At 49.0% G+C, this 27447-nt stretch overlaps 7 protein-coding genes across 7 annotated transcripts; 2 read left to right on the top strand and 5 right to left on the bottom strand.

The window, feature by feature from the left end:
• Nucleotides 1-6068: 6068 nt before the first annotated feature.
• Nucleotides 6069-7433, bottom strand: LDX57_009328 (uncharacterized protein; the record flags this gene model as incomplete). The annotated part of the gene is made up of 2 exons (XM_046091055.1): nt 6069-7293; nt 7342-7433. The coding sequence occupies 2 exons, from the start codon at nt 7431-7433 to the stop codon at nt 6069-6071; spliced, it is 1317 nt and encodes a 438-aa protein (XP_045947031.1).
• A 909-nt stretch (nt 7434-8342) lies between these two features.
• On the bottom strand, nt 8343-8531 carry LDX57_009327 (uncharacterized protein; the record flags this gene model as incomplete). Its single annotated transcript, XM_046091054.1, has 1 exon — nt 8343-8531. The coding sequence occupies one exon, from the start codon at nt 8529-8531 to the stop codon at nt 8343-8345; it is 189 nt and encodes a 62-aa protein (XP_045947030.1).
• Nucleotides 8532-8890: 359 nt separating this feature from the next.
• LDX57_009326 (uncharacterized protein) lies at nt 8891-9271 on the bottom strand (the record flags this gene model as incomplete). The annotated part of the gene is made up of 1 exon (XM_046091053.1): nt 8891-9271. One exon carries the CDS (start codon nt 9269-9271, stop codon nt 8891-8893), a length of 381 nt encoding a protein of 126 aa, XP_045947029.1.
• Nucleotides 9272-14270: 4999 nt separating this feature from the next.
• On the bottom strand, nt 14271-15122 carry LDX57_009325 (uncharacterized protein; the record flags this gene model as incomplete). Its single annotated transcript, XM_046091052.1, has 1 exon — nt 14271-15122. One exon carries the CDS (start codon nt 15120-15122, stop codon nt 14271-14273), a length of 852 nt encoding a protein of 283 aa, XP_045947028.1.
• Nucleotides 15123-17542: 2420 nt separating this feature from the next.
• On the top strand, nt 17543-19311 carry LDX57_009324 (uncharacterized protein; the record flags this gene model as incomplete). Its single annotated transcript, XM_046091051.1, has 2 exons — nt 17543-18956; nt 19016-19311. The coding sequence occupies 2 exons, from the start codon at nt 17543-17545 to the stop codon at nt 19309-19311; spliced, it is 1710 nt and encodes a 569-aa protein (XP_045947027.1).
• A 2081-nt stretch (nt 19312-21392) lies between these two features.
• Nucleotides 21393-23525, bottom strand: LDX57_009323 (WD40 repeat domain-containing protein; the record flags this gene model as incomplete). Its single annotated transcript, XM_046091050.1, has 1 exon — nt 21393-23525. The coding sequence occupies one exon, from the start codon at nt 23523-23525 to the stop codon at nt 21393-21395; it is 2133 nt and encodes a 710-aa protein (XP_045947026.1).
• Nucleotides 23526-26780: 3255 nt separating this feature from the next.
• On the top strand, nt 26781-26990 carry LDX57_009322 (uncharacterized protein; the record flags this gene model as incomplete). The annotated part of the gene is made up of 1 exon (XM_046091049.1): nt 26781-26990. One exon carries the CDS (start codon nt 26781-26783, stop codon nt 26988-26990), a length of 210 nt encoding a protein of 69 aa, XP_045947025.1.
• Nucleotides 26991-27447: the final 457 nt, after the last annotated feature.

Raw genomic sequence — 27447 nt, 5'->3', positions numbered from 1 at the left:
ATATTCTTCTAGACTACCGCTTCCATAGGAACCGAAGAAGGGAGAAAAGATCCCGCCATCTATGCGCAACTAATACGAGACGAGACAATATTACTATAGCAAAATAATGAAGTGTGTATGAAGCACGAAAGGAAAGTTGAACATCGTCCATAAACATGTTCAAGAGCGCAGGTTCGCTGGCCCAGTGGGGCAACCAGAACAAGCAAATTAAACGAAAGAAAAAATGAACAAAATAATCAACGAAGCGATAATGCCCGGATTCCACGGCACAGAGCCCGGGTTTCGGGGAAACGAGACTTCCTAATATTGTGCGGTCGCTCATGCTCTCGATGGCGTTCAATGACTAGTGACTCTCTGTGCTCGCCTTTTCTTTCTTCCTGAAGGTGGTGTAACGAGCTCGGTATATCTTGTATGTCTACGAGAGGTGAATACGGTGATTTGGAAACCTAATACAGTGGATGTGTAAATAATCGGTTAATTGACCGGGTACGCTAGATAGTTCACTACAGTATTTTCATTTGACCATTATCAATATGTTATCTAGTCATGAGTCAATATGATAAAGCTGCTGGGAAACTGTCGCGGACACGCTTTTCTATATGGTCTTATTGAACAGTGGACTACCATGGCAAACTAGGATATCCTCTGAACATGCAACCTAGCTTTTGGGAGTGCGTTTGCTCATAAAAGCCCAAATTGAGCTCCTACGGTTAGTCTCCGCCATCCTAAGAACTCGCCCAGATTACGCAGGAGCCAGATTACTCTGAGAACAGACATCGTTATCTCAAAATCCGGCCGGGTGATCCGATGAACTGAAAGTCTATTCTGTTAGTCTGTGCCACTATTAACGTCTCTTCCCCATCTCGTTTTGATCCTTTTAATCCTGCTGGAAATTATCAAAACCGTACCGGTTCTCCCTAGATAGATCCTTTTTCCGATCGCGTCCTTGCCCAGGCACACTTCCCATCTGTACGCAATTACATTCGTCTGCCTCCACTTTCTCGCCAGTATTCTTGTTCAGGAGCGTATAAACACCGTATCCGCCGAAACCAACCCCGGCATTGAAGGAAAGCACTATCCAGACTCCTGGACATCCATTCACAACGCAAAATGGTCCCTGTTATTGATTAGTATGTTTCTCTCGCTTATATATTATAACAGGCCTGGATTTAAGAGCTGAAGACTGACTGCCATATTTCTAATGACCTTTGCGGACTGCACGTGAGGAAAATAGCGGGAAGAAATCTTCGCGGTATGGTATAAATGCTTATGATTAGAGTGGGTTAGGAAGCACACAACCAGTGCGGCGCGGGGGTGATAAGAGAAGCCAGCGTAATCCACGTCGAGATCGCCGTCACAAAGCCAATAGACCGAAAGTGTTGGAAATTAGTTTCGGAAAACCCCTGTCATGGTGCATTTAATACTAACACAAACTCGTTCAAGAATTAATATTGGAGCAATTGTCCCAGCCACTTCAGCTGTAATACATCCATCAAAGCAATGTCCAATCTCCAAATATTGTCATTCCACCAAATCTCACCGGCGGCGGATTACCTATTTTAGGCTAGTTCCACTCCAAATAACCAAAATATAGACTCTAGAACCAGCTAACAAGGGGGCGCTGAAGCGCTTACTAAGTAAACTAACCCGATCAACTTAGGACCCTGCAAATTGCGTGAAAACATGATGTAACTATTTTCTACGGGCGAATTAAACGCGTTAACGCCAACAGTTGAAATTGATAGCGTTTGGGTTATGGAAGCCCAAGAGGGACATAGAATTAACACCTCGAAAATTTTCTGGCCGTGGTACGGACCTATTCTATTAGTAGCTGTTAAGGGTCTACACGAAGGGTCTACGCTATACTTACCCACGGGGGTATACTCTGAGGGTGATACCCGTGGGTATCTTGTGCCAAGCCGGAGAGAAGGACTGAAAAGGTTGGTTAGCCGAAACATTCTCCACCCCAATCGTGGGTTCGTGCATTTCCTAATACCTTAGCATCCCCCAGGTCTCTCGCAAGAAATTATTCCAACCCACCTAAGCTCTCCGCTATTTTCTGAGCCATCGGACTAGGCCAGAAAACCCAGATCTACAACACTTATGCTGACCTATTATTCATTGTGCTGTAAATAAATATATTACATGGAAGTGTAAAACCAGCTTCAGCGCCTTATACTCTCTATTTTATTATAGGCTTAGACGATAACTCCCACAGGTAGCTGAATATCTATACGCGGTACCTTTAGCCTCCTAAGAATGTTACCGATAGTTCTAGGAGCGGCTCGGACCTCCTAGCAGAATAAGATTCAATTTTAGATCCCCCGACCGGATTTTAAGATCTCTAAATATGTTAATATGTTCTTCAGAGTATTTGGTTCCTACGTAACACGGCTAAGTTTATAGGAGGATAAAGACTAGCCGTGGGAGCTTACTTTGAGTTGTCATGAGCGAAAACACCCTTAAGAGCTAAGCTATATTTGAAATGGGTCTTAGTTTGCTATGATGGCTTACTGAACAAACCATGTAAAAGAATGCGCCCGCGATTCTTGCCCGGTCGGCTTGTCATGTTTACTCCAGATTAGATAATATACTAGTAGTAGTCAATTGGAGATGCTGAATCGAACCGTTGGTCTTGTTGAACAGTAGTCCACCACGGCAAAGTAGGTTTTGCTTCGGGCATACCAACTAGCTCTTGAGGGTGCGTTCGTTATGAGAACCCGGTTTAAGCTCCTGCGGCTAGTCTCCACTATCCTAAGAACTCACCCAGATTATACCCAGATTATGCAGGAGCCAGATTACTCTGGAGAACAGATATGGTTATCTCAAAATCCGGTCGCGTGATCTGATAAACTGAAAGCCTCTCAATTGGGAGATTTGGGATATCCCCAGAATCAGTTACGTTCCTAGATGAGCCGCTTCTCTTCGACAAGCGTGGCCAACAAGTTCCAAAAATGGGATCATATTGGTGATTACAAGTACCGCGTACAAACATCCAACCGTCTGTTGGTGGACGACTCTTGCTAGCATGCTAGGGCCTCAAATAAACAGTCTCATAAACTTTCTGGTCGTGATTCAGACCTAGCAACTGTTAGTAGGGACCTAAATTGCCTATTACCTCTTATCCTACATACTCATACCTGAGTAAAAATGATCGTAGGCACTCAACTGCACGCTCAGGGGAGTTTTCCCGACGTATTTTTTCTGTCAATTGCATGATCTGATCGTAGGTTCCGTGCTGCATTAAAGAAACAATTTGCATGATCATATCATGAGACACCCTGGCATCATTTTGGATCTTCTCCCAGTACTCCTTACGACGCTTGTCTTCGTGAGGATTAAAGAGGCACTGGATGCCGGATTGGATGCATTCTTCACAAGACGGCGGCAAGCCGACACACAGCACATCCGTTAGTAAGATGGTCACGAAGTAGTTACCACGGAAAGGATTATGACCTTCACACGCTTAATTCGGCACGACGTACAGGCCATACCCCGGCGCCTCTGTGCCTTCTCAGGAAGACATGCACCTTGGACTGGCACTTCACTTTTTGCCGATGCCGGGAGCAAAGGGCGTAGAGGTTTTTCATTAATTGGAGCCATGCTGCAAGCGTAAATTTCACTGATCTGATAGAGTATTCAACCATGAAATCAAATCCATATTGAATTTCCTCATGGAGGCTCTCATATACTAGGGGAATGTTTGATAGTAGTGTATTGCATGGAACTATTTATTGACCTTCCTGCATGTTTGCCACAATATTTGACTCTGGTCGCACAGTGGGCTGCTGACGCCTCCTAAGCAAACAAAGAAAATACTCTCACATGACTTGGAACCAATCCTTGGCATGGACTCATGCTTTTGTTGGTTTGGATTCGGCGTGCCCTTTCGTGCGGTCTGGTCCCGTGCGCGAGAATTTGGAACAGCATGGAAGTTTGAGGAGATGCTAATGCTAGAGGCATCTAGTGCTACGATGTTCCAATTCTCGGGTCCTGCGATCAGATCTTGATATGTTCTCCGGAGTACTTTGATTCCTGTGTAAGATGGGTAAGTTCTCAAGATGATAGAGACTAGCCGTGGGAGCTCAATTTCAGTTGTTATGAGCGAAAACACCTCCAAGAGCTGAGCTCTATGCTCGAAACGGGTCTTAGTTTGCTATGGTGGTTTACTGAAGAAACTACGTAAAAAATGCGCGTGGAGCTTCTAGCCACATCTAGTTAGGTGTTTGCGGACTTGCTTACAATTAGGATGTCCGTTATGCTGTGTCTTTAGGGCGCCGGCATACGGACGGGACTCTTGCTTCGCCGTTGATGCAGATTAACTGCGCCGCCGGAGCGGATTTTAAGCACCTATAGTGATAAAATGTTGGTTCGCCTTGTGTCGCCATCCAGAGTTGAAACAGTAACGGCCAGACGGGGCTTTAGATGAGGACCCGAGGTTTTTTGACGATGTCCCTGATAACAAAGTGGAGGTTATACACGGCACAGAAAAGACGCAGGTTTACTGGCAAAACAGCTATGTTACGGTTTCGGAAACCGACAACGCCGGAAAAGAAAGAAAAACGCGTATAACTGAGACCAATTCTGGCAAAGGAATGCTGAAGCCAGGCATTACTTTGTATATCACTTCAAAGTCAAAATCTTGGAAACTTAAATATATAGCTTCTTGGCCAACTCAACAGCGCGCAAGGGATCCAGGAAGATCTCAAATATCGCACCCTCTCCTTTGATAGTCATCGCCACGTTCTCAGTTGGCTCTTCTGCCGAGCCCTCTTCTGGGTTGAAACCCATCAACAATGCTCATTGGCGGCAAATTGCCTGTTTTAGGTTAGTACCTCTCCGAATAACCGAGATAAAAACGCTAGAACCAGCTAACACGAGATTTGGTAACACTGTCCCTGTCCCTTTGTTGTGCCATTAGGCGGTGTGACACCGGATGGAACTCTTGCTTCCCCGTCGTGGCCGACACTGATGACGTGTACCACTTGTGGTGCCAGTACGATGGCAGCGGGCTGCCCTGTTGACGGAGATCGCTCATAGGTGGGTAGTATTTAATTAATTTCTCGATGAGTTTATGTGATGTGATGGAGCTGCATGATTGATACGGGGCCGAGGGAGGTATCAGGACTAATGATTGGTTAAATCTTTGTCCCTGACTCGAAAGGTCACTGATACCGCCTGTGGCACTTAGCGCGCGGGGAAGGTGGGTGCAGGAATTGAGGTCTAAATTTGCGGGGTTTGATTTACTAGATCTTACCAAAGGAATACGGAAATTGACCTGGCGCTATCTTGTCTTGCAAAGTTGACATTGAAAATGACGATTGGACATAGTGTAAGCACGGAATGAAAAGTTGATTCTGCTGTAATGCCTAAAGGTAATCATATACTAGTGCCTATAAATTTATGGTTGTGACGCGAAATATGGGATTTTCCTGAGTGCCATAGCTTCGCTCTAAGAAATTTGGTTCCAAGTTGATGGAGTGCCACCTATTACGGCCGGGTGACCTCGGCGTTTGAACACTCAAACCTGGTAGCCCTCAGATGATGAGAGCTAAGGGCTGTGAGGGGCCAGTGCGGCTAAAGGGCCTATAAATGTAGTGTCGCGTTCCTCAAAAGGAAAGATGAGTCTAATCAGAATCTTCCAACAGCGAAAAGGCCTCATCTCTGAACTTGCTTATAGCACTGAGCATCATGCCAAGGAGACGTCCTCAGCCACCGACCCCACCAGATCTTCCCATCCCACCAGATGGTGCCTCAAAGAAACCATATTACGTCGCAGGCGATCCAGTCTGGTACTGCCGTGAGGGTAGTAAGTCATATTGATATCTTCGTTAAAATTGAGCCATCACCTAAGCTATCGCAGAAACCGAATGGCGTGAAGGTACAATCGATTCAAGCACATCAAGCACTATATTACAAGCAGTGATACCCCCCTTCTCCCCCCACCTCTTCCGGGCGATTTTTCGTATGTCTGCTAACTTTGAAAAGGTGAAAGATGACGACACCAATGATCTGTGGGAAGTTCCGGTCGAGCGTATTCGCCTGAGAGAATGATATAGGTAGAAAAATCAAGACATGCCTTCCCAGTCCTGGATGAATTGTTGGATCCATTTCCATAATTTGGATGATGCGACAAACATATTTTTCCGGAGTCTCGGCGAGTTATTAACGGTATACTGTGTTTTCCACTCGGACATGAGCGTCAGTTTCTTGGCTATTGTTTTTCTGAGCTCCTTATTTCGAAAATAATCGTCCTCATCCTTTTTGATTTTCGAAAGTGGCTCGTCCTCCATTTGAACCTCGCCATAGAGCCGAATGTAGTGAGCCGAACGGCGGCGTTGTAAGAAGTGTTGTTCCAGGTCCGCTTCAGGACCATGTGCAAAGTGCCATACAGTAGCGAAGAAATGATAATCACCAATGGAATCTAGATTGAGAAGTCGACTCAATCTCCAGGCTATTTGGCTCTGCTCAAGCGATTCGCGGTATCTGTGGATCAACTTCCTTTCCATAAATCCGGGCATAGAAGCAACAAAACCACTTATGAAGGACGCACGTAACTCTGAGCTGATTTCGTCGCCGTATTGTGGCAGCCCTGGTGTGGCTAACAGCATAGATTCAGGAATGGACGAAGCGAATGCCCAATCGATGATACAGGTAATGTTGTACTCATCGTCAACATAAATATTGTTAACACTCAAGTCGGCATGGCACATCGGAAAAGTGTCCCGATTAACAGCTGGCAGCTGAATTCTCCGTACAATATCACGGAGAGCGTCGCCTGCAATTATATAATCTAGTCTGTTATCCGACGAATCAGTCTTGCGTCCGATTGTCACAAAGTCGTTCCATAAATTCACAGCACTCTTGAATTGCGTGCTGGATGTATAGTCATCGTGCGAGGGAACAGGAGCCACAAAACAGTGATGTGATAGCTGCAGAATTTCCGAATGCTCCAAAAACGCCGAAATAAGGCCATCATAGAACTCTGATGCAGAAGTGAAAGGACCACGTGGGACCTCCAAAGCGTATCGTCCATGTAACATGTGGCCGCGAGAGAGACATTCCTTGATTACAAAGGACCCATTTTCTTCGAAGAGTGAGCCGATTTTATCGAACCGTAGCTGCGAAAGTTTCCAGGTGATATCGCCCAATTGAGCAAGTATTTTGGCCTTGCTGGGTATATCTAAGTCAGGCTGAGGGGAGCCGGCTGGTTTCCAAACCTTTGACAGTGGCCAGCCGGGCGCTTCACTCATAAAAATGAACGGAACTCCGATGCTGTTATCGGATGAAGCGCTATAGTAGGTTAGAGCTAGAACAGTATGATTTGAAAGAAGTACTTACCAATAGTCGTGTACTTCTGGAACTGGAATGTCGCTATGAGCCCTGAGATATCGGAGCACGGCAGCTTCACTTGCCAGTAGCTTCATGCCCATTTCTATTGGCATGAATGTTCTGGGATGAGGGGATCTAAAAACCCATCGTACGCCGTCTTCGAATAAAATAAAGACAGCCCAGTTGAAACTTCCGGAGGCAGGACGTTGATCTGGATCACAAACACATGAAACACCCTGCCGCAGTCTGCTCGCTTGACGGCACAATGCTTGAAGGTCAAAGTCGGCGTAAATGAATATGTCCGGCTTTAGATTTGGAGACATTCTGATAGGATGGGATTCGGGAGGAGAGGGGAAATAGGGTCAAAAGGAGTACAGATCAGTTGAGCTTCACGGGCGGAAATTGAGCACTTCTAGGGATGGATGTTGGTTCGTCTTGTATTGCCACCCATAGGTAGGTAAAGCGGTAACAGTCAGCTTTCGGATAATTGGATGGAATGTCGAAACGCGCCGCAGGTCGCGTTTACCCAACAATGGGCTCACCTAGCAATCGACGTGTGCCTCAGGCTTAAATCCCCTTTCCGTTTCCCATGACCCTAGCCAGTGAGGAACTCAATAAGGTACCTTTGTTCCCATAATGAACCCACATGAAGTGGCTTGTGCTTTACTACGCGGTCACTTTAGGTTTGGTGTCCAATCAATCCGGTCGCATGCCGTCCGTTAAGGGCGGGATCGGTCAACTCGCCGACACAAAAATTTCTAGCGCCTATTGGTCATTCCTGATTGGCACAAAGTTACTTGGCAAGGAGCGGGGAAGTTCGCGGTAGCATTCCATGCATGTCCTTTAGGGAAAATGAAGTGCCGGCTGAGAGATCCCGGAGTACTATGTTTTCTGAATCGTTCTATTGCTGGGAGCTTGGCATTTGAAACACATAGAAAGCAGATGGTTGGTCTTTCATCCGGAGATTTGAACAGACTAACGAAATCGCCGATTGAAGCTCTGTTTCGTTCTCAACCACCAAACAACGGTTCTTGTCGCTTTGAAGGGGGCGTAGATGGCGGTGCACCGTCGGCGCGCCGTTTTTGGGAAACGTTCGGTCGTTTAGTAGGCGACCCCTCTTCCACGTCACAGAAAGCGATAACCGCATTGATCGCGGAGATTCGACGCTGATATTCCTGCTCGACAGTAGAACTGGGCATGGTGAGAATAGTATCGATCAAGAGCATATGCTGGGGAGGCATATACCCGGTTCGCTCTTGCGCGCTCATTACTTTTTCGTCCACCAATTTTCCAGGGAGTTACCGCTCACTGTCGATTACTATAGGGACGAGGGCAAGATATGGGGATGCTAAGTCCTAGATGAACTTCTATTTACCCGATCGTGGCAATTTTTGTGCGCTTTACGTTGGTATATTAGGCCATGCAGGTGATCGAATATATTTTCAATTCTATATCATCTCATTGAATTATTACTTAACATGCAGACTACGCAGTGTGCATCAACCGATACATAGTGAAGATAATCTCCCTAATATTTGCTTCTAAGTTCAAACCACAGCTAACTAAAAACAAGCGCTTCCGAAACCCCGTCAAAGAGATATAATTCAGTATAGGCTTGACGTCCACGGTTGGCGGGTCGTGGATTGTCTCCCGATAAAAACTCCCAGTCAGTCCCTTCAGGTTTGCTCAGCAGCCGAGTTTGTCCCTGCTTGGCTTGGAAGACCTGAGGGGATGTCACCATGAGCGGATAGCCCTCCACCACCAGTACACTTGAATAAGGCTGCTGGAACACTGACGGTGCGTAGCCGAGACCACCCTGTCTGTATCGCTGCAGCATGAACTGCTGCAGACACTCTTGCTGAACATGCTGCACTTCTGGCGGCAATATGGCGTGCCCACTATAGACGGCAATTGTTGAAGCCTCTTGCGCACCTGCCATTGCTATCGGTACATTCTGATGTTCGTGGAAATCTTTAATTTGCGTGGATAAATGATAATAGTCAGGTTGCTGGGGGGCGGCATTTGAAACGGACGTATTGATGGAAGGCTGGTATAGTTCCTCGGATATTGGTTTCTCTGACGGTGGCCGGGTCACAGTCCCCCGTGGGTGCGTACGGTGCTGATGTTTGGCCAGGGACTCTTTGCGACAAAAGCTGGTTTGGGGAACGAATTAGAAAGGCATAGTTCTCTGGCGAAACGAGGATAGTCCTGATCTCACTTTCGCTCACAGTTTGGCTCTTTGCATACGTAGGGGTGCCTGCGAGAGTGGATTCTGCGATGGCGTGCAAGACTGGATGACTGAAGGGCGAAGTCAGCAAGGGGATTGAAAGCTCAAAATGGGAATCCATCGCACGTCAGAAAATGCTCTGTGGCACCCTTTATGGTCGCAGATGTGGGGCTTTTCCCCAGTATGTGTCCGCGAGTGAACGGTCAATGCGCTTCGTTGAATGAAGCTTTTGTTGCAGTCCTTGACCGTGCAATGATATGGCCGTTCATTGGTGTGCACTCGATAATGTCTGCAGAGATCCGATTTGCGACTGAACGACTATCAATTTAGATAATATTAGTGGATGAGAACAATGCTCTTCAAGGACCCTTATTACCTTTCCACAATGTTCCCAAGAGCAGTTGAATTCGCGTGCATTGCCAGGCGCCATGGCCGCGACAATCGCGCGTGGATATCAGTAGTATTAATAATAAAGAACTAAAGTTAGGACCCACGACCGTAGGCGGGGAGGAATCTAACGGGAGGTTGGAAGGATACTGAGAGGAGGGGAGGCCGTTGAAGGGGTCCGGGATGAAAGGAAAAATACCGCGCAAGTTTAGAAAAGATAAACCAAGGGATGAGAGTAAGGCAGCACGGAAGGGATCCCTCGTACAGCCTCGTCGTGATATTATTTTTCTGACACAGGGTCGGAATGACAAAAGTAACGACAAAATCTAGGATTCGAAGGGGAAAGCATAAACAGCTGCTGACTCCGAATCCTCCTTCCTGACCTATCGAGCCTCTTGTGACTGGCTGGCCCAGATCTCCGATGATTGGCGAGGCTGCATGTCTCGGACTAGTTCGCCTACGGTGGCTTTCATTTTTCCTTCTGATGTTGATTTCCTTGTTTTCGGATCCGTCTTCTCATTTAATTTCCATACCGACCCCTTCCCTAACACAAATTGTCGCTCTACTTGGTCTCTACCTATTTCATCATCGCCACTGCCATGTAGAATAACAGAGTATATAATGTTTCTTTTCAGTTTACCTTTGCATCTGTGGTTCTTCTGAGCTACGGAACATTTTCTTATTGATATATGATCATTTACGTACCCCATGTTAAAAGAGAAAACACCCTCTGGCAGTTCAAACCCGACTTCCGGTATGTTTAACAGACTACCCGGGAACCGGCGTCTCCCCAAACGGATACGTCACATCTAGGCGGACATGTGGCTTATCCATACCTGACTGGGCGAATGTATCTAACGCCGGACCATAGCATGGAAGACGGTGTTTTGGCACTAAAGCTTGGAAACGTGGAAAAGAGTATCTCCTCGGATAGATGGCTATATAGCTGTTTCCCGGAAAGTCAGAAAAGTGGCAGTCCACTGCAAATAGTGGTATACCTGCTTCACCGGTGCGCCCAAAGCCAGCCATATACTAGCCCTTCGCGAACATTTAGGAAAAGGGTTGCGTAATACTGCGGGTTGTGTAGTTCTGCTGCTTTTCCCTGAAGGCTGAACCGAAGGGTTGGTGCTACCCGGTTTTGCGGCCAGGCGGCCAAGGCGTGGTGATTGCTTTTGGGCGGGTCTCATAGAGCTCATATCGGCCATGATATTTGACTCACCATTCGAAGTATTGGCGTGGTTCAAGGATATTTGCAGACGGGGCCTGGTAGCTGTTTGACAACGGTAATTACACGATGACTCGACAGTCCGCCGTTGAAAGTAGCCCAAATCCCACTCTGAACTGACCAACCTTTGTCAAACTTCTTTCATACGTTCTTTCGATATTATCAGTCGTGTAAATGTGGTTCTGCTACAGATTCAGTACAGTAGAGATTGAAATCTTCCCCTGAACATAAATGGTCCGGGCTAATGCTTGTACCGCGGTCTACGCCATACGCCTGCTGTCTGTAAGTAAAATACAAGTCCACTCCCTCTGATATACTATCATTAAACGACGCTGGGGTTTGGATAACGTGAAAGCGAACTCTGGAATCAGGCGGCCGGGTAATAAACTTACACACTGTTGTATGTGTGACAAGGATTTGCTTGGCAGAGCACTTATGGGGTGTGCCCGCTCACGGCTAGGGGGTAAAACCTTTTCACTGGAAGAGTCAAGACGCTCACGGAACAAGCGGTAATGTTGTGAAGACATAAGCCGCGTTTATTCCGGCTAACAGCGAACATAGCTGACGTATTTCCGAGAAACAATTTACACTCAATCATTAAAAGGTGCCGTGAGCGAGTATTCAGCCGTCTGTTGATGTTATCCGACCAAGGGACGGTCGGCTACCTACCTACGCCCGATTCGAGCAAACAGTTCATCCTCTAAGCACCGGCTTCATCACCAACAGGATTGCTGGCCGAGAATCTCACAGCAAGTTATAAACACTGAACCTCCAAATCGATAATCATTTTGACAATTCAAGTTACTTCTCCGAATGCAAACTGTGAGCACATCATCTGTGGCGGTAAAGCGGCCCAACACCTATCCTAGTGTAATGATATTTGCTCTGGAACATAGCTGACCCAAACGATGCTTAGCCCATTGAACGTACACTAATAACCTGCAACGCATGATGACTGGTTTAAGCAATATGCCTAAGGAGGTACACCTCATCATGCTGGGTTTCTTAGACAGAATAGGCCTATATAGCATGTGCCTTGTATCCCAAGATTTCTGCGCCCTGTCACAATCTCTTCTCTACCGTGAAATAGGCTTCAGTGACTCTGATATAAACCGTTATTCGGTGATGGTTCTCTCCCTTATCCACGCGATCATTCGCCGTCCGCATCTAGCACAGTATATTAGGTGTCTAGATATCGAACTTGACACTGAGCGAACAGAAGAAATCTCATTAATGATGGCTGACGCCGAGCAAACGCGCAACCTAAGTGACCTGTTTGCAGAGGATGTCCTAGGGTCAATCGAGAACCTCTTGATTGAAAGGCTGAACAGAGGCTTTTTTTGCAGCAAGCTTTCTGTTGTTCCTATTATTCTAATATCTTGTCTGTCAAATCTCCAATCTTTACGCATTACTCTCGATGAGCACAACTTGCCGCTCTTAATTACACTTGCCCAGAAGAGTTGGGTCGCTCGCCAGGGATATCCCTTAAACAGACTTCGGTCCCTGACAGTTTCCTATGTTGAGAGCAAATGGAGTACTAAAATGAGCTTTCGAGACATTTCGCCTTTATTCGTGTTACCTCAGCTCGAAGAACTCCGGGTTGCCGGCTGCACCGATTCCGGTTTACGAAGTACACTACAATCGCCTTCCCCCAATCTACGACCCAGGACACCCTCAATCTCGTTTATTGGTTTTGCAGAAAGCTATCTGAATTCGGAAAGTATCCAATGGATGCTCACTACATGTGAAGCTCTCAAAGGATTCTCCTTTAAAAATAGTTCATGCAAACACTATCCGGCTTGCACCGGGGACTTATTGTCAGCTTTACATCGGCAGCGGCACAATATACAGGATATGCGGGTATCATGTACCTGCGGAGACTTTCGCACGAGTGGTACAATTGAGAACCCAATTTCCTTCCACGGCTACGCTCAACTAAAGTTATTGAGTCTCGACCAAATTCAAATCAGTCCCCAAACCTTACTCCCATGCTCTCTGGAACATCTTATGATCCAAAATTGCCGGATGCCAATATTCCATCAAGTCGCTAGAATTGTGTCACCATCTGAAACCACAATAAACTCGCTCAAAATAATCTCACTCTACACTGACGCACTGTTCCCTGGGAAAATGCTTGATCTTCCAGGTGTGGGGGCGACCACTGTGCTTCTTCAGCAGGGCCAGGAGCGACTGTACAGATTGGTGCAAGGAACAGACATAGACATACGCTTTGAGTATGCGCTACTAGAGAAAATTGCATCTGACTATTCCTTCGCTGCTGAATACGGATCGCCAGGTCAATACGGGCCATTGATTCGCCTACATTAACTGCCTTAAGACAAGTTCTCAGTAGGTAGCGACTGCTGCCGCGAAACGGGATAGGGCCAATGAACAAACCCTTTTTGGTGTTATGGTATGATTGTGATTTTAAATTACTAAGGGCGATATAGAATTAACCCCTTAAAAATTTTCTGCCCGTGGTACAGACCTATTCACTGTTAGTAAAGAGCCCCAAATTGCCTACGCTGTTAAGGGTCTACACGAAGGGACTACGCTATACTTACCCACGGGGGTATACCCAGAGGGTAATACCCGTGGGTATCTAGTGCCAAGCCGGAGAGAAGGACTAAAAAAGTTGGCTAACCGAAACATTCTCCACCCAATCGTAGGTTCGTGCATTTCCTAATACCTTAGCATCCCCCGCAAGAAATTATTCCAACCCATCTAAACTCTCCGCTATTTTCTGAGCCACCAGACTATATCAGAAACCGAACCTATAACAGTTATGTTGTCCTATTGTTATTGTGCTTCTACTTCGACGGATTGTATAGACAAACGACCGGGGCCTATTGTGTGACGTCAAATTACCCATTTCGAGTGCCTACAGCGTTCTCAGTGGCCTGCTGGACCGGGGGACTGGTATGGGGGTTCGCGACAGGGCCGTTGAATACGAGAAACCGGGTGTCTATACCTGGTTATTGCGAACGAGACAATTGCCACCGAGAGAGAAAAATGGCAATATACAGAAATGCTTCATTATGACGAATGCTGGCTAATATACAAGATGACCAAAACAGCAAACGATGGCAACCCGCTAGGCTATAAAGCAGGCCCTCCGCCATAGTTCAACAACTCCTCGAATAACCCTTCATCGATGACACTGTCCATGCTGGCGTCAGTACTGACGCTCAGCACCGAGTCTCGACGCGTTCGGTCCGTTTCGCAACTGGCGACCGGCAAGGTACTGCTACCAGCATCCTCATCGATTGATGGCACGGACGAGGAGGCAGAGGCAGATGCCTCCCACGGCGCAGGACCCGACCGGGCCAGGATGGGCGACTTTGCGACCGTTAAGTTCTTGACCATACCAGCCAGATGATTCTGGATAGCCGGATGGGCGCACTGCGAGTGGCGCAGCAACTCATTCTTCAATCCTAGCACCTCCCCCTGTAGCTGAGCGAACTCGGACTCCAGAGCGTGTTTCCGCCGCGCGACGTCCTCGTACTGCTCCTGCAGCTTCTTGGTGAACTCGCGCTTCCTCTCGCGGCATCTGGTAGCGGCGCGACGGTTGCGCGCCAGGAAATTCTCGCGCTTCTCACGATCCGCCTGCTCTCGGGCTTCCCTCGGCGCGGGTGGGGCGGCGTGCCGAATAGAGTAGTTGTTTCGTCGTTTCCGGACCTGCGAGGTCGGTGGAGACGGCGGGGGGTTTTGTTTCTGAGTCCCCGCCTGGTTTGGGCTCTGGGTTTCCGGCGAAGAGGAAGCATTGGCAGTCGGGGGCTGGAATAGGAGGGCGTTGATGTTGAGCCAGGACTCGTCCGTTAGGTACGGGAGGAGTGAGAGCGAGGGCGAGTTCAGCGCTGCGAAGGGAGGAAGGGAGTTCGTAGGTGTCGGATTCGACAAGGAGGAGAGATCGGTCGATTGAGGAGGGAGTAAGGTGACCTCGGCGGACATGATTGAGTACTTGATTGACTAACTAATGGCTGACGAGAATGGTGGAGGCCCATTTTATTAAGAGCGTTGAGTCGAGTCGATGCGTTGACCATCTGAAAGAAGAAGAATCCGAATCGCGATAATATATACTACTACGGGTGCGACCGGGCAAACAGCTGGAGCAGGTTCATCGCCAGTCGAGGAAGATCCAGGCAGGATGGGAGGTTAAAACTGGGATACCATCATGCTCGTCCCGGAAAGTCCACGAAGGTTCCAGAGTTGTCAGACAGAATGCATTGATGCATCAATCTATAAATGCATGATGTAAGAGATGTCAGATTGATGGCGTGATAGGGACGGAAAAGTCTCAGTACGACGCACCGTCGAGTCTCGAGTCTCAAGGCTGGATGGGCCACGAAGACCCACGGATTGTGTTATCGATGGGGCCAAGCAGACTTGATGATTGGCGGAGTCAACATTCTGAAGTCAGACTGACGGACTCCATTCTCAGTCGTTTCAGACTTCAGGTTACACATCGCTCGGCTGGACAAGTGACCTGAGTACCTTGTAGACCGGTTTGTTTGTCAGAGGGTTCAAAGTACTTTTGGAGGAGTACTTGTTCCAAGATTCAACGAGATTCCGCCAAGCTGATGCCGATCGCGCCCCGTCTCACGCAAAGTACTTGGTGGTGTGGATGTTTTCATTGGAACTCAACGGCCGCGTTGCCTCCAAAGGATGAACCTTTTTTGACGTGGGTGGCTCTCGACTACACAGAGTTGGGGCGACGGCCTGGGGCATCCACTCCAGCTGATCCCTCTTCACACGACTCCATTCGGCATTTTTATCCAGCCAATGTGCGTGGACAATGAAATCAGGGAAGTGACCGGAGTGGAGATGATTATCATCCATTTGATGGATTGAACTATCGACTTGACTAAGGAGTTGACCAGGGTGGGTGGTGGTAGGAGTATATCGGGGAGTATACTAGGAACTAGAAAATGGTAGTAGAGTACGAATTCCTAAGGAGTCATTTCTCGACCAGTGGATTCATATGGACGGATAGTAGGTATAAAAGCATTAACAACCAACTACTCTACTCCATACGGCCCGTATCCAGTAGATAATGCACCGCTCACCAGTATTCTTGTTCCGCCACGACAGCATCGTCCAGCACGCCTAATTGAGCCAGGATCTCGTGCGTTAAGGATTTATTCCCCGGTAGCTGCGTCGGGCACAACCAGTTGCGGCCCTCGTGCACTCGTCGATACAATCCTCGATGTCCCTTCACTAGACTCTGAATGCGCTTGCTCTTACCTCTTCGCAAACGTAAGAGGTCTTGGTGCGCCGTTTAGGTCTAGACTAGCATGGAAGTTTCGCCGCGCGACAATGTTGACAGGGCTTGATGCTGTCGCACTGCGAGAATTAGCACGGGTTCTTTCTGAATGAAAAGTATATCCGTTGAATAGATCTGGGGAGTACGTACCTTAACCTTCCTCTCCCGACACTCGTCGCACAGCCGCCTGCACGAGGGGACGGGAGGCCCGTTTCTGGTGCTGCCCCGGAGTGTAATGTAGACGCTTCATGATGGAGGACTTGCCAAAGGGAGTCAGGTATGGAAGACAGGCAATCATTTGCTTGGGATAGGTACTATTTCCGTGTGTTGCCACCTTTCCCCGCGCCAACAGCCTAACGAAGTACTACGATCGACCGGTTCCACCGGCTCTATTTCGTGGTCACTTCATTATTCAACCACTTTCGTCGTGATATCATCCTCGCATCACTTGATACACTCTTTTTATCTTCCCGTCCAGAGGCCTGCCATCTATTCCAATTCGCTTGCTCGGTCCCTTCAGGTACTCAAGACTACTGAGTATATGCCTCGAGTCACCGTGGCGACTCCACCCGCCCTCTGTGCGAGGAATACATACTCCGTACTCTGCCCGTTGGGTCTAGTTCCTACTGGCCTAGCGCTTATTATATTTCAACTTTTCGAGTGGGGATCCGTTTCAACGTGCATCCACTTCGTACTTCTGGCTAATATTCCAATTGACCAATCGTGCCCGCACGGAATCATGATGCAACGTGGGTCGCTGCGGATCTCGCTTTTGGACCTGCTCTGGAAATAGATAAAGCCGCCAGGCGCACAATGCGCTGCTGAAGGACACTGAAGAGCCCCGAAGGAAAAGAAAAAACACACTGAAATAAAAAACACACTGAAATAAAAAACGAAAAAAAATTTCAATAGTCCATCATGTTCCACAAAAGGTAAGTACTCCGTAGTTTTGGTTCATTTCCCGCGAACGGTGCTGACCTGGTTCGTTTGATTCTCCAGGAGCGCTCACAAGCCCAGCGATGCTTTTGTTCGCGATTTTCAGCGCAAGTTCTCCGGGGTCACCGCCACTCCCTACACCACGGGTGCCGGCATCGTGCCCGACCAGCTCATGGGCGTAGGAGATCTGCCGGGTCTAGTGACCAATCCGACCCTCCTGCCGAGTCCCCAATACTCGTCGTCTCCGCCCGGTCGGCATAATTGTTCTTGTGGCGCCTTCAATGATCAGATGTGTATGGTGCTGCCTGATCAACCGGTCGACGCATCTCTCCCCCAGGCTCTACCATGCAATGTCGGCGCCCAGCCGTTGCTGCTGGCCCCTGCGCATAGCCTGCCGCAGGACCCGTGCGGGCTCCAAGGGGCGGCACTTCAGTACCAGGACCACCTTAGCGATTTCTCCGATCTGCCTGCTCAGGAATCGCGAGAGATTTCGCCGCCGGATTCACAAGTCGAGCACTCGGGTACGATGGACGAGACGCAGTCCGTGTACGATGGCCACCACCCTCTCCGATTTCAGGTTACCCTACACGCACCTACAGCTACCTACAACCCTACCCGCCAGACCCCTGTTACGTATCTCAATCGTCGTCAGGGGTACAAGATCTCCATTATCGACACGGCACCGCCAGTTACACTTCCCCACCCGGTGCGATACCGCACACATTTTCGAATCGGATTTGACAATAACAACCAACGAGCTGACCCCGTGGCTGCCTGGAAGCTGTGGCGAGACAATCGCGGACTAAACGAGGCCAGGCGGAGCGACGGGCAGCTGCGAGCCGTAGAGTTTGTCGATGTAATGTCGAACGTCATCCGTGGCCGGCCAGCGGGGTCTCAGGTAACCCTGGAACACTTGTCGGTGGACGGCTTCAGCATCGTGTGGCTGGCCGACCCGCAATCGGGCCACGCCGGATGCGAGGCTTACATTCTTTTCAATTTCCTCTCCACCGACTTTACTTTGTCCAAGGGGGTCCAAGGGGCGCCGCTCCGACTATATGCGAAGACGGAGTTAATCGCGCCCGAGGCCTCTCCGCAGCCTCTGCTGTCGACGGCGGAGATCTGCTACTGCCGAGTAAAACTATTTCGCGATCACGGGTCTGAGAGGAAGCTATCGAATGACGCCGTCCAACTTAATAAGGCCATCAACAAGGTTCGCCAGCGGCTCGGTGACCTCGAGTCGAGCAAAGGCCGATTGAACCCCAGGAAAAGGAAACGGGGAAAGCCTCCGGCGGCAGCACGACAACAATTAGAACCCTTCCTGGCCATGACCCATGAATTCTCCGCCCGCGACGAGCTCCAAACAGTGGTCTCCGACTTGGAAGCCGTACTGTCGTCGTCCCGACCGCGAAGTATGCTGTCGCTACGTGGTGACGCCCAAGATGACCCCGATCGGTTCCCCATCGTGCTATCGAATCCTTTGGAAGGCTCGGCCGGTGTCGACGAGCAGCTGGTGAAACGTGGCGTCAGGGAAGCAACGGGGTCTTCCTCGCCCATGAGCAATCGTACACAGGACCATAACCATGCCGGTGAGTAGCAAATCCAATACAGATGGTGAATTCAGTCTTAACGCGATCATCCGTTCTAGTTGCGTGCTTTTACATTCTTCGGCGCATCGACGGACAGGTTGAGGATTACTACCATGCGCTATATCTCAACGAACGGACCCTGTCGGACTTACTTCGCCGCCTCTCCCAGATATATCAAACAGAATCCAGTAATATTAGCTATGCGATTCGCGTCAATGCGGGCGGCCTCCGTATCGTGATCGACGACGATGTCGTTAGAGAAATTCCTCAAGGCCAGGATATGATTGCAGAATGCTCGCAAGACGATGGCGCCGCTAGGTCATCCCCGCGGTTCCGAGTCACCTTGTTTTTTTAGCGTCCTATTATCCCGACTTTCCTTCTATTTGAAATGACCTTGATTTTTGGTTTTCCCCGGACGGGTAGGCAGTTACTTTACGTTTGTCTGAGCTATACCCAGAGATACCCTTCTGCAATTCATGTACATATTATTTATGAAGTATGGCATATTAGTTAAGTATTAATAAACATCGACGGGCATGACCTGCACATCTTCCACTATCTGAAAGCCGCGTAGACCCCGTATGAATCCCGAATGTCATATCGGCAGCTTTTCTCCACCACCGGGTTATGGCCAACGATTCGTCGCATCAAGGGCTTTCCTGCCGCCCCTCCGAATTCAATGGAACGGCAAACCATGGCACGACCCTGCCCGAGACTAACAGACACCGCGCGGCCCACGGACCACGATCCACTTGATGATGTCAGTCCACCGTCGCGTTATGATTCCGTAATGTACCTATCCTAGACTTGGCTAGAGTTCCAATTGGATCGATCGTCGTGCGCGGGGGCGGCTGAATTGCGCGAATGAACGAGCCTGGGGGACTTGTCATCTACAGGTATAAATTGTCTAGGATCCTGCATTTGTCGATCGAGGTGATTGATACCTAGTTGGTGATCGACTATTTTCCGCTGGACTGCGCTTTGACAGCTCTCTGTTTGTGTTTTTGATCTTCAGGTCGCACAACCTCCTCATCCAGTCTGAGGCGATATCCACAGACACAAACACATTCGGCATAGGCTCCTAAGTAGGTGTTCTATTCCCTGATCTACTTATCTAAACTAACCATGCGCACCTAGCCACCCACAAATACAATGACAATAACCACCAGTCTACGAATAACCCGAGCTCGGGAATGGCTACAAAGCATCAGCAGCACGGGGGACCACGCGGGCTGTCTAACCGATCCGTCGAACCCCTCGATGGACGCGACGGGCAGGAAAGGTCCAACCAGCGAAGAAGAAACGGGACCCGAGATATCGCCCTCAAGCCACTTCTCCTGCCGGTGTTGCCGAGAGCATAATGTGCACTGTGACGGGCTGATGCCGAGCTGTTCGTATTGCGCGCATGAACAGCTTCTTTGTTTTTATGTGACACCGAAGAGGAGTCGGAGGTTGCGGATGTCGTCTTAGTATCCGTCTATATTCTGATTTCGATTCTTCTTTCACTTCTACTTTCTCGTTATCGCCTCTATATACCTTGGACGGGTGGCCTGGGTAGCAGGAGCTGGTCTTATACCTACCCTTTCTATCACATGTCCGCCTAGCACGTCTAATACGAAGCAATCCAACAACTCAAGCCACTGCAGTTTCTCGATCACTCTTGCTCTTCCCATCAATCAACTCAATCTTGGGTTAAATAGTTATATTCAATTTCTCATTTCGTCTTTGCGAGTAAGCGCGCACGCATCCTATAATTATCAGTACCTATTCCTTCCAGATGCTTTACAAGGTATCCTTTATACCTAGACATCATGGATAAATTATTTTGCTGTCAAGGCGCTCCTTTGCAACCTTCCCCGTATCTTCCTTCGTCCTGCACTCGGTGTCGTACTCCTACATGTATGTATTATCAATGAGATGTATAGAGTATCACTACTGTCTACTCTGCTGGATACTCTTTATGTTCGGAAACGTTGATCTTCTACTAAAACCCCGGAACGCTGTCGGTGGGACGCAGTCTAGCACAAGAGAACTACGGTCGCTATTTGATAGTTTCTATAAATACTGCATTTTCAAGTCTCAGAACGATTACTTGGATAGACATGATAAATCTCAACCGCAACAGAAAGAGTGTGTTTTGGCATGACCAGATGTAATCACACGACGATTATCTCTTAAAAGGATAATTGCAGACGGGGCCTGGTACAGGCGGTCTCGAAATTCCTCTGACCTTCAGACACATGACTATTGTTTCCCAGCCCACTGCCAAGAGCTTAGCGCGAGCCGATGATTTGAGCAATCTTTGATACAATACAGTCTGTATTTGTCGGTAATTGTTAGGACGGCTTGGTTTTCCATCACGTGATTTTCACATAATTATAATCTCGGGCCCGAAAAAGTCCATCACATGGGAAATGCAGTGCACCACAGAATACCTCACATGACTGAGAACGTAATTATGGCAACTCTGCCGCTCGTGCTACCAAGTGCAATAGTACTGTTCTTAACCGTTGACGAGTAAGGGTGATAATTTGGAGGTAGCCAAAGCTCTCTTTGACCCTGAATAGTAACCCATCGATCTGCTCCCAGAGATACCTCTGTCACCTTCTCGGAGGAAGCTGGGAAGCTTTTATAGCAGCTTCGGATATCGAAAGATCCTATGTTAGTAATCAATAGCGGCAGGTGCTCCGAAAATTCAACGTCGGTTGCAACGTGGTCAGTGCTTATGTCATGCTTGAGAGCCCCCGTGGCCGCATCCCACAGCTTGATGGTCTTGTCGTCCGAGGCAGATGCCAGCAGCTGGCCGTTGCCTGAGAAGGCGACTGAGAGAACCGCACCAGAATGGCCCTTCAGTGTATGCTTGAGAGCCCCCGTGGCCGCATCCCACAGCTCGATGGTCTTGTAGTGCAAGCCAGATGCCAGCAGCTGGCCGTTGCCTGAGAAGGCGACCGAATGAACTGTACCGGTATGGCCCTCCAGTGTATGCTTGAGAGCCCCCGTGGCCGCATCCCACAGCTTGATGGGCTTGACGTTGGAGGCGGATGCCAGCAGCTGGCCGTTGCCTGAGAAGGCGACTGAGAGAACCGCATCAGAATGGCCCTTCAGTGTATGCTTGAGAGCCCCCGTGGCCGCATCCCACAGCTTAATGGTCTTGTCGTCGGAGCCGGTTGCTAGCAGCTGGCCGTTGCCTGAGAAGGCGACCGAGCGAACCCAGCCAGAATAGCCCTCCAGTATATGCATAAGAGCCCCCGTGGCCACATCCCACAGCTTAATGGTCTTGTCGTCAGAGCCGGATGCCAGCAGCTGGCCGTTGCCTGAGAAGGTGACTGAGAGAACTGCACCAGAATGGCCCTCCAGTGTATGCTTGAGAGCCCCCGTGGCCGCATCCCACAGCTTGATGGTCTTGTCGTTGGAGCCGGATGCCAGCAGCTGGCCGTCGCATGAGAAGGCAACCGAGCGAACTGTACCAGAATGGCCCTCCAGTGTATGCTTGAGAGCGCCTGCGGCCGCATCCCACAGCTTGATGGTCGTGTCCGCCGAGCCAGATACCAGCGGCTGGCCGTTGCCTGAGAAGGCGACTGAGAGAACCGCACCAGAATGGCCCTCCAGTGTATGCTTGAGAGCCCCCGTGGCCGCATCCCACAGCTTGATGGTCTTGTCGTTGGAGCCGGATGTCAGCAGCTGGCCGTCGCATGAGAAGGCGACCGAGTGAACTGCAGCAGAATGGCCCTTCAGTGTATGCTTGAGAGCCCCCGTGGCCGCATCCCACAGCTTGATGGTCTTGTCGTTGGAGCCGGATGCCAGCAGCTGGCCGTTGCCTAAGAAGGTGACTGAGAGAACTACACCAGAATGGCCCTTCAGTGTATGCTTGGAAGCCCCCGTGGCCGCATCCCACAGCTTAATGGTCTTGTCGTCGGAGCCGGATGCCAGCAGCTGGCCGTTGCCTGAGAAGGCGACCGAGCGAACCCAGCCAGAATGGCCCTCCAGTGTATGCTTAAGAGCGCCCGTGGCCGCATCCCACAGCTTGATGGTCTTGTCGTTAGAGCCGGATGCCATCAGCTGGCCGTTGCCTGAAAAGGCGACTGAGAGAACCGCACCAGAATGGCCCTCCAGTGTATGCTTGAGAGCCCCCGTGGCCGCATCCCACAGCTTGATGGTCTTGTCGTTGGAGCCGGATGCCAGCAGCTGGCCATTGCCTGAGAAGGCGACTGAGAGAACCAAGCCAAAATGGCTCTTCAATGTATGCTTGAGAGCCCCCGTGGCCGCATCCCACAGCTTAATTGTTTTGTCGTGCGAGCCAGATGCCAGCAGCTGGCCGTTGCCTGAGAAGGCGACCGAGAGAACCAAGCTAGAATGGCCCTCCAGTGTTTGAATCTCTGGATCCCAATACTCTTCTATTTTTGGACCTCTGGATAACCAAGCAGGGAGTTCTCCCTTAAAAGTCTCTCTGATCAATGCCCGATGTGGTGCGAAAATCAGGCCAGAGCTATACAGTTGCAGTGGTGCCGTATCAATAATTTGTGCAAATTTTAGGATAAATCTGCGTGTATCTAGTACGAAGACATGCATCTCATTACTGGATTTATCCTAGATTTTCCACCAGTGTTAGTCGGTTGGCTGCTACAAGCTACTTTATTACTCACTTTGGTCAGTTGGAGCAATGAATTCACTGCAGTTATGGCTTCAGATATCATCCCCAGAACGCCCATAACTTCAACCCAATGAAGAAAGTGTTCCTTTAGGAATGTAAGCACCAGGTCAAGAATTCTGGCTGGTGCTGAACCTTGGGTAAGATGGTAAACCCAGTAACGACAGGCATACCGAAGGGCAGGCGGAAGAGATCTTGCTATAGAATCAGGACCTATCTCTGTTCGGCTGGTCCCATAACTTGGCAGATTGCAAATATTTTTCATGAGGTAATGGCCCATGACAGCAAGACATTGGCGGGCTATGAGGCCGTGCTTCTCTCTTTTATCCACCCAGAATCGAGATGTGGCCTTTTGGTTTTTTGTGCGACAATCCACCAGATAATCATGAAAGGACAAATGCAATGTCCGTATCGGCAGTGAGGCCTCGCCAGGTATGGTTAGAACTGAATGGAATGAGTCTAGCCTGGTGTTGATTACATCTTCTGGCATCTCGAGAAGTTCTGCAAGAGAGCTCAATGATAAGGGGGCAGCAAGAAGAATTATCACACCAACGGTTCTCTGGAACTCTTCGATCAATTTATCTGTCTCGCAATCGTCCTCGGTAAGAAGTTGACTTAAGATCGGTCGGTATGTCTTATCCATCTTGGATCCCGACAAATCCGTGAAAAACTCCTGCAGCCGCTTTTCAGGGTTCCATTTTCTATCATCTACAAACCGACACACTGTGGCTGCAAAGATAAAGAGCGGAACAGCCATCGTCGCTAAGGCTTCGATTCTTTCCTCTCCAGGCCAACTAGGAGGAAGAATTTTTTGGCGTTTTCGCTGTATTCTGGAAAATTCTTCTTTGAGATATAGAATGATATCATGTTTTATCACATCCTCATCCAGATTTTGCAGGATAGTATTCTGGTAGTTGCTTTTCTCGATCTGGTCAAATCCAAAACGGATGGTTGACTCTGGCCGGCTGGTTAAGAAGAATCGGATTGCCATATTTGTTACCATCTCGACCTTGGGTAAGAGGTTGAGGATGATTTCGACATCTTCCTCCGGTTCGCATTCATCGAGGGCGTCGATGACAATCACTGTAGATTTCATAGCTTCACCATGATCTACAGCAAGTAATGGCTGTAACATGAGCTTATTGAACTGATCTCGAAGCGAACTTCCGGAAATTGCAGGGTCATCTTCAATAGCTTCTCGGATTCCAGAGACCATTTGAGGCATGTGCACTGCTAACTGCTTCACGATTGTTGGAAAGAACTTTACTGCTGAGCCCCGATCTCCCTCGCCCCTTTTGAAGAAGAAACTTGCCCCGAGGATGCCATCCCCTTTGAACAATCGGGCTACCGTTCTCGCAATAGTAGACTTGCCAGTGCCTGCCATTCCGCTCAACCAGAATATACATTTGTCACTGGACCTACCCCAGTCCTGCACCTGCCGAAGCAACTCCGTTCGCGTTCCAGCAAGGCATTCATCCTCATGCTGGTCCTCGAAGGAGCCAAAAAAAGCGCCTCTGGAAAAAGGAAGATTTAACATTTCAACTGCATCGTGCACTTTTTGGATGTCCATAGTCAATGCATCGAGGTGATTCAGAATAGCTTCTGCTTCCTTCTTCCGGAGTAGATGCTGGTCCAGGACCAACCAGTCATGCAAGTGGGACTCCTCTGCTTCGATCGAGGCCTTGAGCTGCGTAAGTGGCTGGCTTGTTAGAGCCGTTATACTCTTCAAAATGTCTTTTCCCTTGTTGGACTGTTGTACTCTCCGTACTTCGGCGGAGTATCGCAAAATTGCCACATACATCCGAACAATCGATCGTTCTTTTTCGACATTCACCATAACAGGATCTCTATTCCCATAGAAGTGTTCTTCGATGAAGGCACAACGAATCAGCAAATCCGCTAGGTATCCCGATGATTCAAGTAGTGCGTCCTTGCGGTCTGCATGATTCTTAGCCATCTAAGTCATTAGCTGATTGTCTCGCTTGGTTAGTGCAAGGACCTTACTGTTAATCCCAGAGATACTATCCCCCAAGCACTGGAAGCGTACCCAGTTGGATCAAATTTTACGATACTACCAACAATGTCTTGAAAAGACAGCGCCGAGTATAGTATTTTATGGGCTGTGGCCCGAATACCATCCTTTCCCTTCTTTTTCCTGTAGTGCGCCTCTGTCGCCTTTACTACCTCGTCCAATATCTCTCTCATTCGTGCATCGCCAACGTCTTGAGGCTTGGTTCCGGTCGGCGGGAAAAGTATTGCTACACTATCTGGATCGCTCTCTGTTAACTTGTCGTACGCCATTTGCCAAAATCCTTTCGTGTTGTGTTCGCCGGGTTGGAAAATGTCATATTTGGCATTGGCAGGGCCACCTTTGGCGTCTGAATCCGCGGTGATGATTACAGTGCTCGATTTCGGGGCAATAAGACGTGTATCTTTGTATCTTTTCCGCCCTTTGAAAACGGTTCTCAAGGATCCGAACAAGCTGTGCGTCTTATCTTGGATAGAAGCACTAGGAGTGTTCATATTTAAACCGGTGATATTGCTTTGCGATGAGATTTGGCCGCAGGGGTGTGAAGTAAAGTTCGCTAGCAATGAGTTCGGAAGCAAGAAGGAAAAGGACCAGGGGCAGTCTAGCTATTTCTGAGAAAATATCGGCGGGGAAGGCTGGGGAGCAGTCTTCAGCCAACCATTGGCTGCAGAGAGGCCTGTTTTGACGCGCCATGCTTGTTTGCTCTTTTTTCTGGTTAAATCGAGGGTCGTGGCTCTTTCAGAATCTGGGTAATACTTGACGGCGCAACTCAGTTTACTCAGGATTTGAACAATGAAATATTTCACATCTGACGGTTGGTGCGGCTTCTTTAGAGCTCAAGTGAGTCGCAAACAGGGAAGGTGGTTTAATCTCTTACGCCTCTGGCGGTTTACCGAGTTCAGTGACTACCAGTCCCAACCCGGATTAGGCTCGGAACGGAAAGTCTACTGTCCGAATAGGTGTGGGGTTTAGAAAGCATGCTACCCACAAAATTGTCCAAACAGGGCGAGCCACGATCGAGATTCAGCAGCTGGTCGGGCACCGGAGCCATTATCGGGCCGTGCTGACAATCGCGGGTTTCGTTCCGTAAACACCACGTAGCAGGTTGTGCTCCCTACCACAGGGCTACATCCCACATGAATCGAAGATGCCGGCAAATCTGAAAGCTCCGCAACTCGAGCAGATTCAGCATAAGATCGAGAACGGGTCATCGAAACGAGCCAAAATCGCCTTTGTCGCCGGTTGTAGCAAGCAAGCTGTAACATATATCCGTCAGAACCTGGAGGCGTTTGGCAATGTCAGAGCCCCCCCGGAACGGCGTCGGACGCCCTCGAAGTACCACCCCATCGATGCTTGAAGCCGTGTTGGAACGCCTGAAGGAAAAACCGACTCTTTACTTGGATGAATCAGTGGTGTCTGACCTTCAAACACAAGCGTAGGCCCTTGATGTAGGCAATTTGGGTCCCATTACTAACAGTGAATAGGTCTGTACCACGAAGGGCTCAGAGGTCTAGGAACTATCGGGGTAATTTGGCTCCCAGCCTTCCTCGTCTGTGGTCCCCTCATCATCCGATCCATGATTGTCCCTTAGACACCACCGATCCAACCGAGCTCTCTGCTTAGGTGTGATAATAAACCGTTCCTTATATGCAGCAAGCACCAGGGTCCTTGTACGCCATTTGAAAGTACCTGGGTGTGACACGACAAATAGCACAGCATTATAAACTTTGGCGCAGTCTTTGATTTCATCGTGGAACTTGCCATTGATCATCAAAAACATGAGTCGAAACGCTGCATCTCTCGCTATGGCTTTA

This window comes from Aspergillus melleus (genome assembly GCF_016097325.1).
Source record: "Aspergillus melleus strain CBS 546.65 chromosome Unknown contig5, whole genome shotgun sequence".
NCBI classification, from domain to species: Eukaryota; Fungi; Ascomycota; class Eurotiomycetes; order Eurotiales; family Aspergillaceae; genus Aspergillus; species Aspergillus melleus.
Note: the sequence above shows the minus strand (reverse complement) of the source record. Positions and strands in the feature narration are given on the sequence as shown.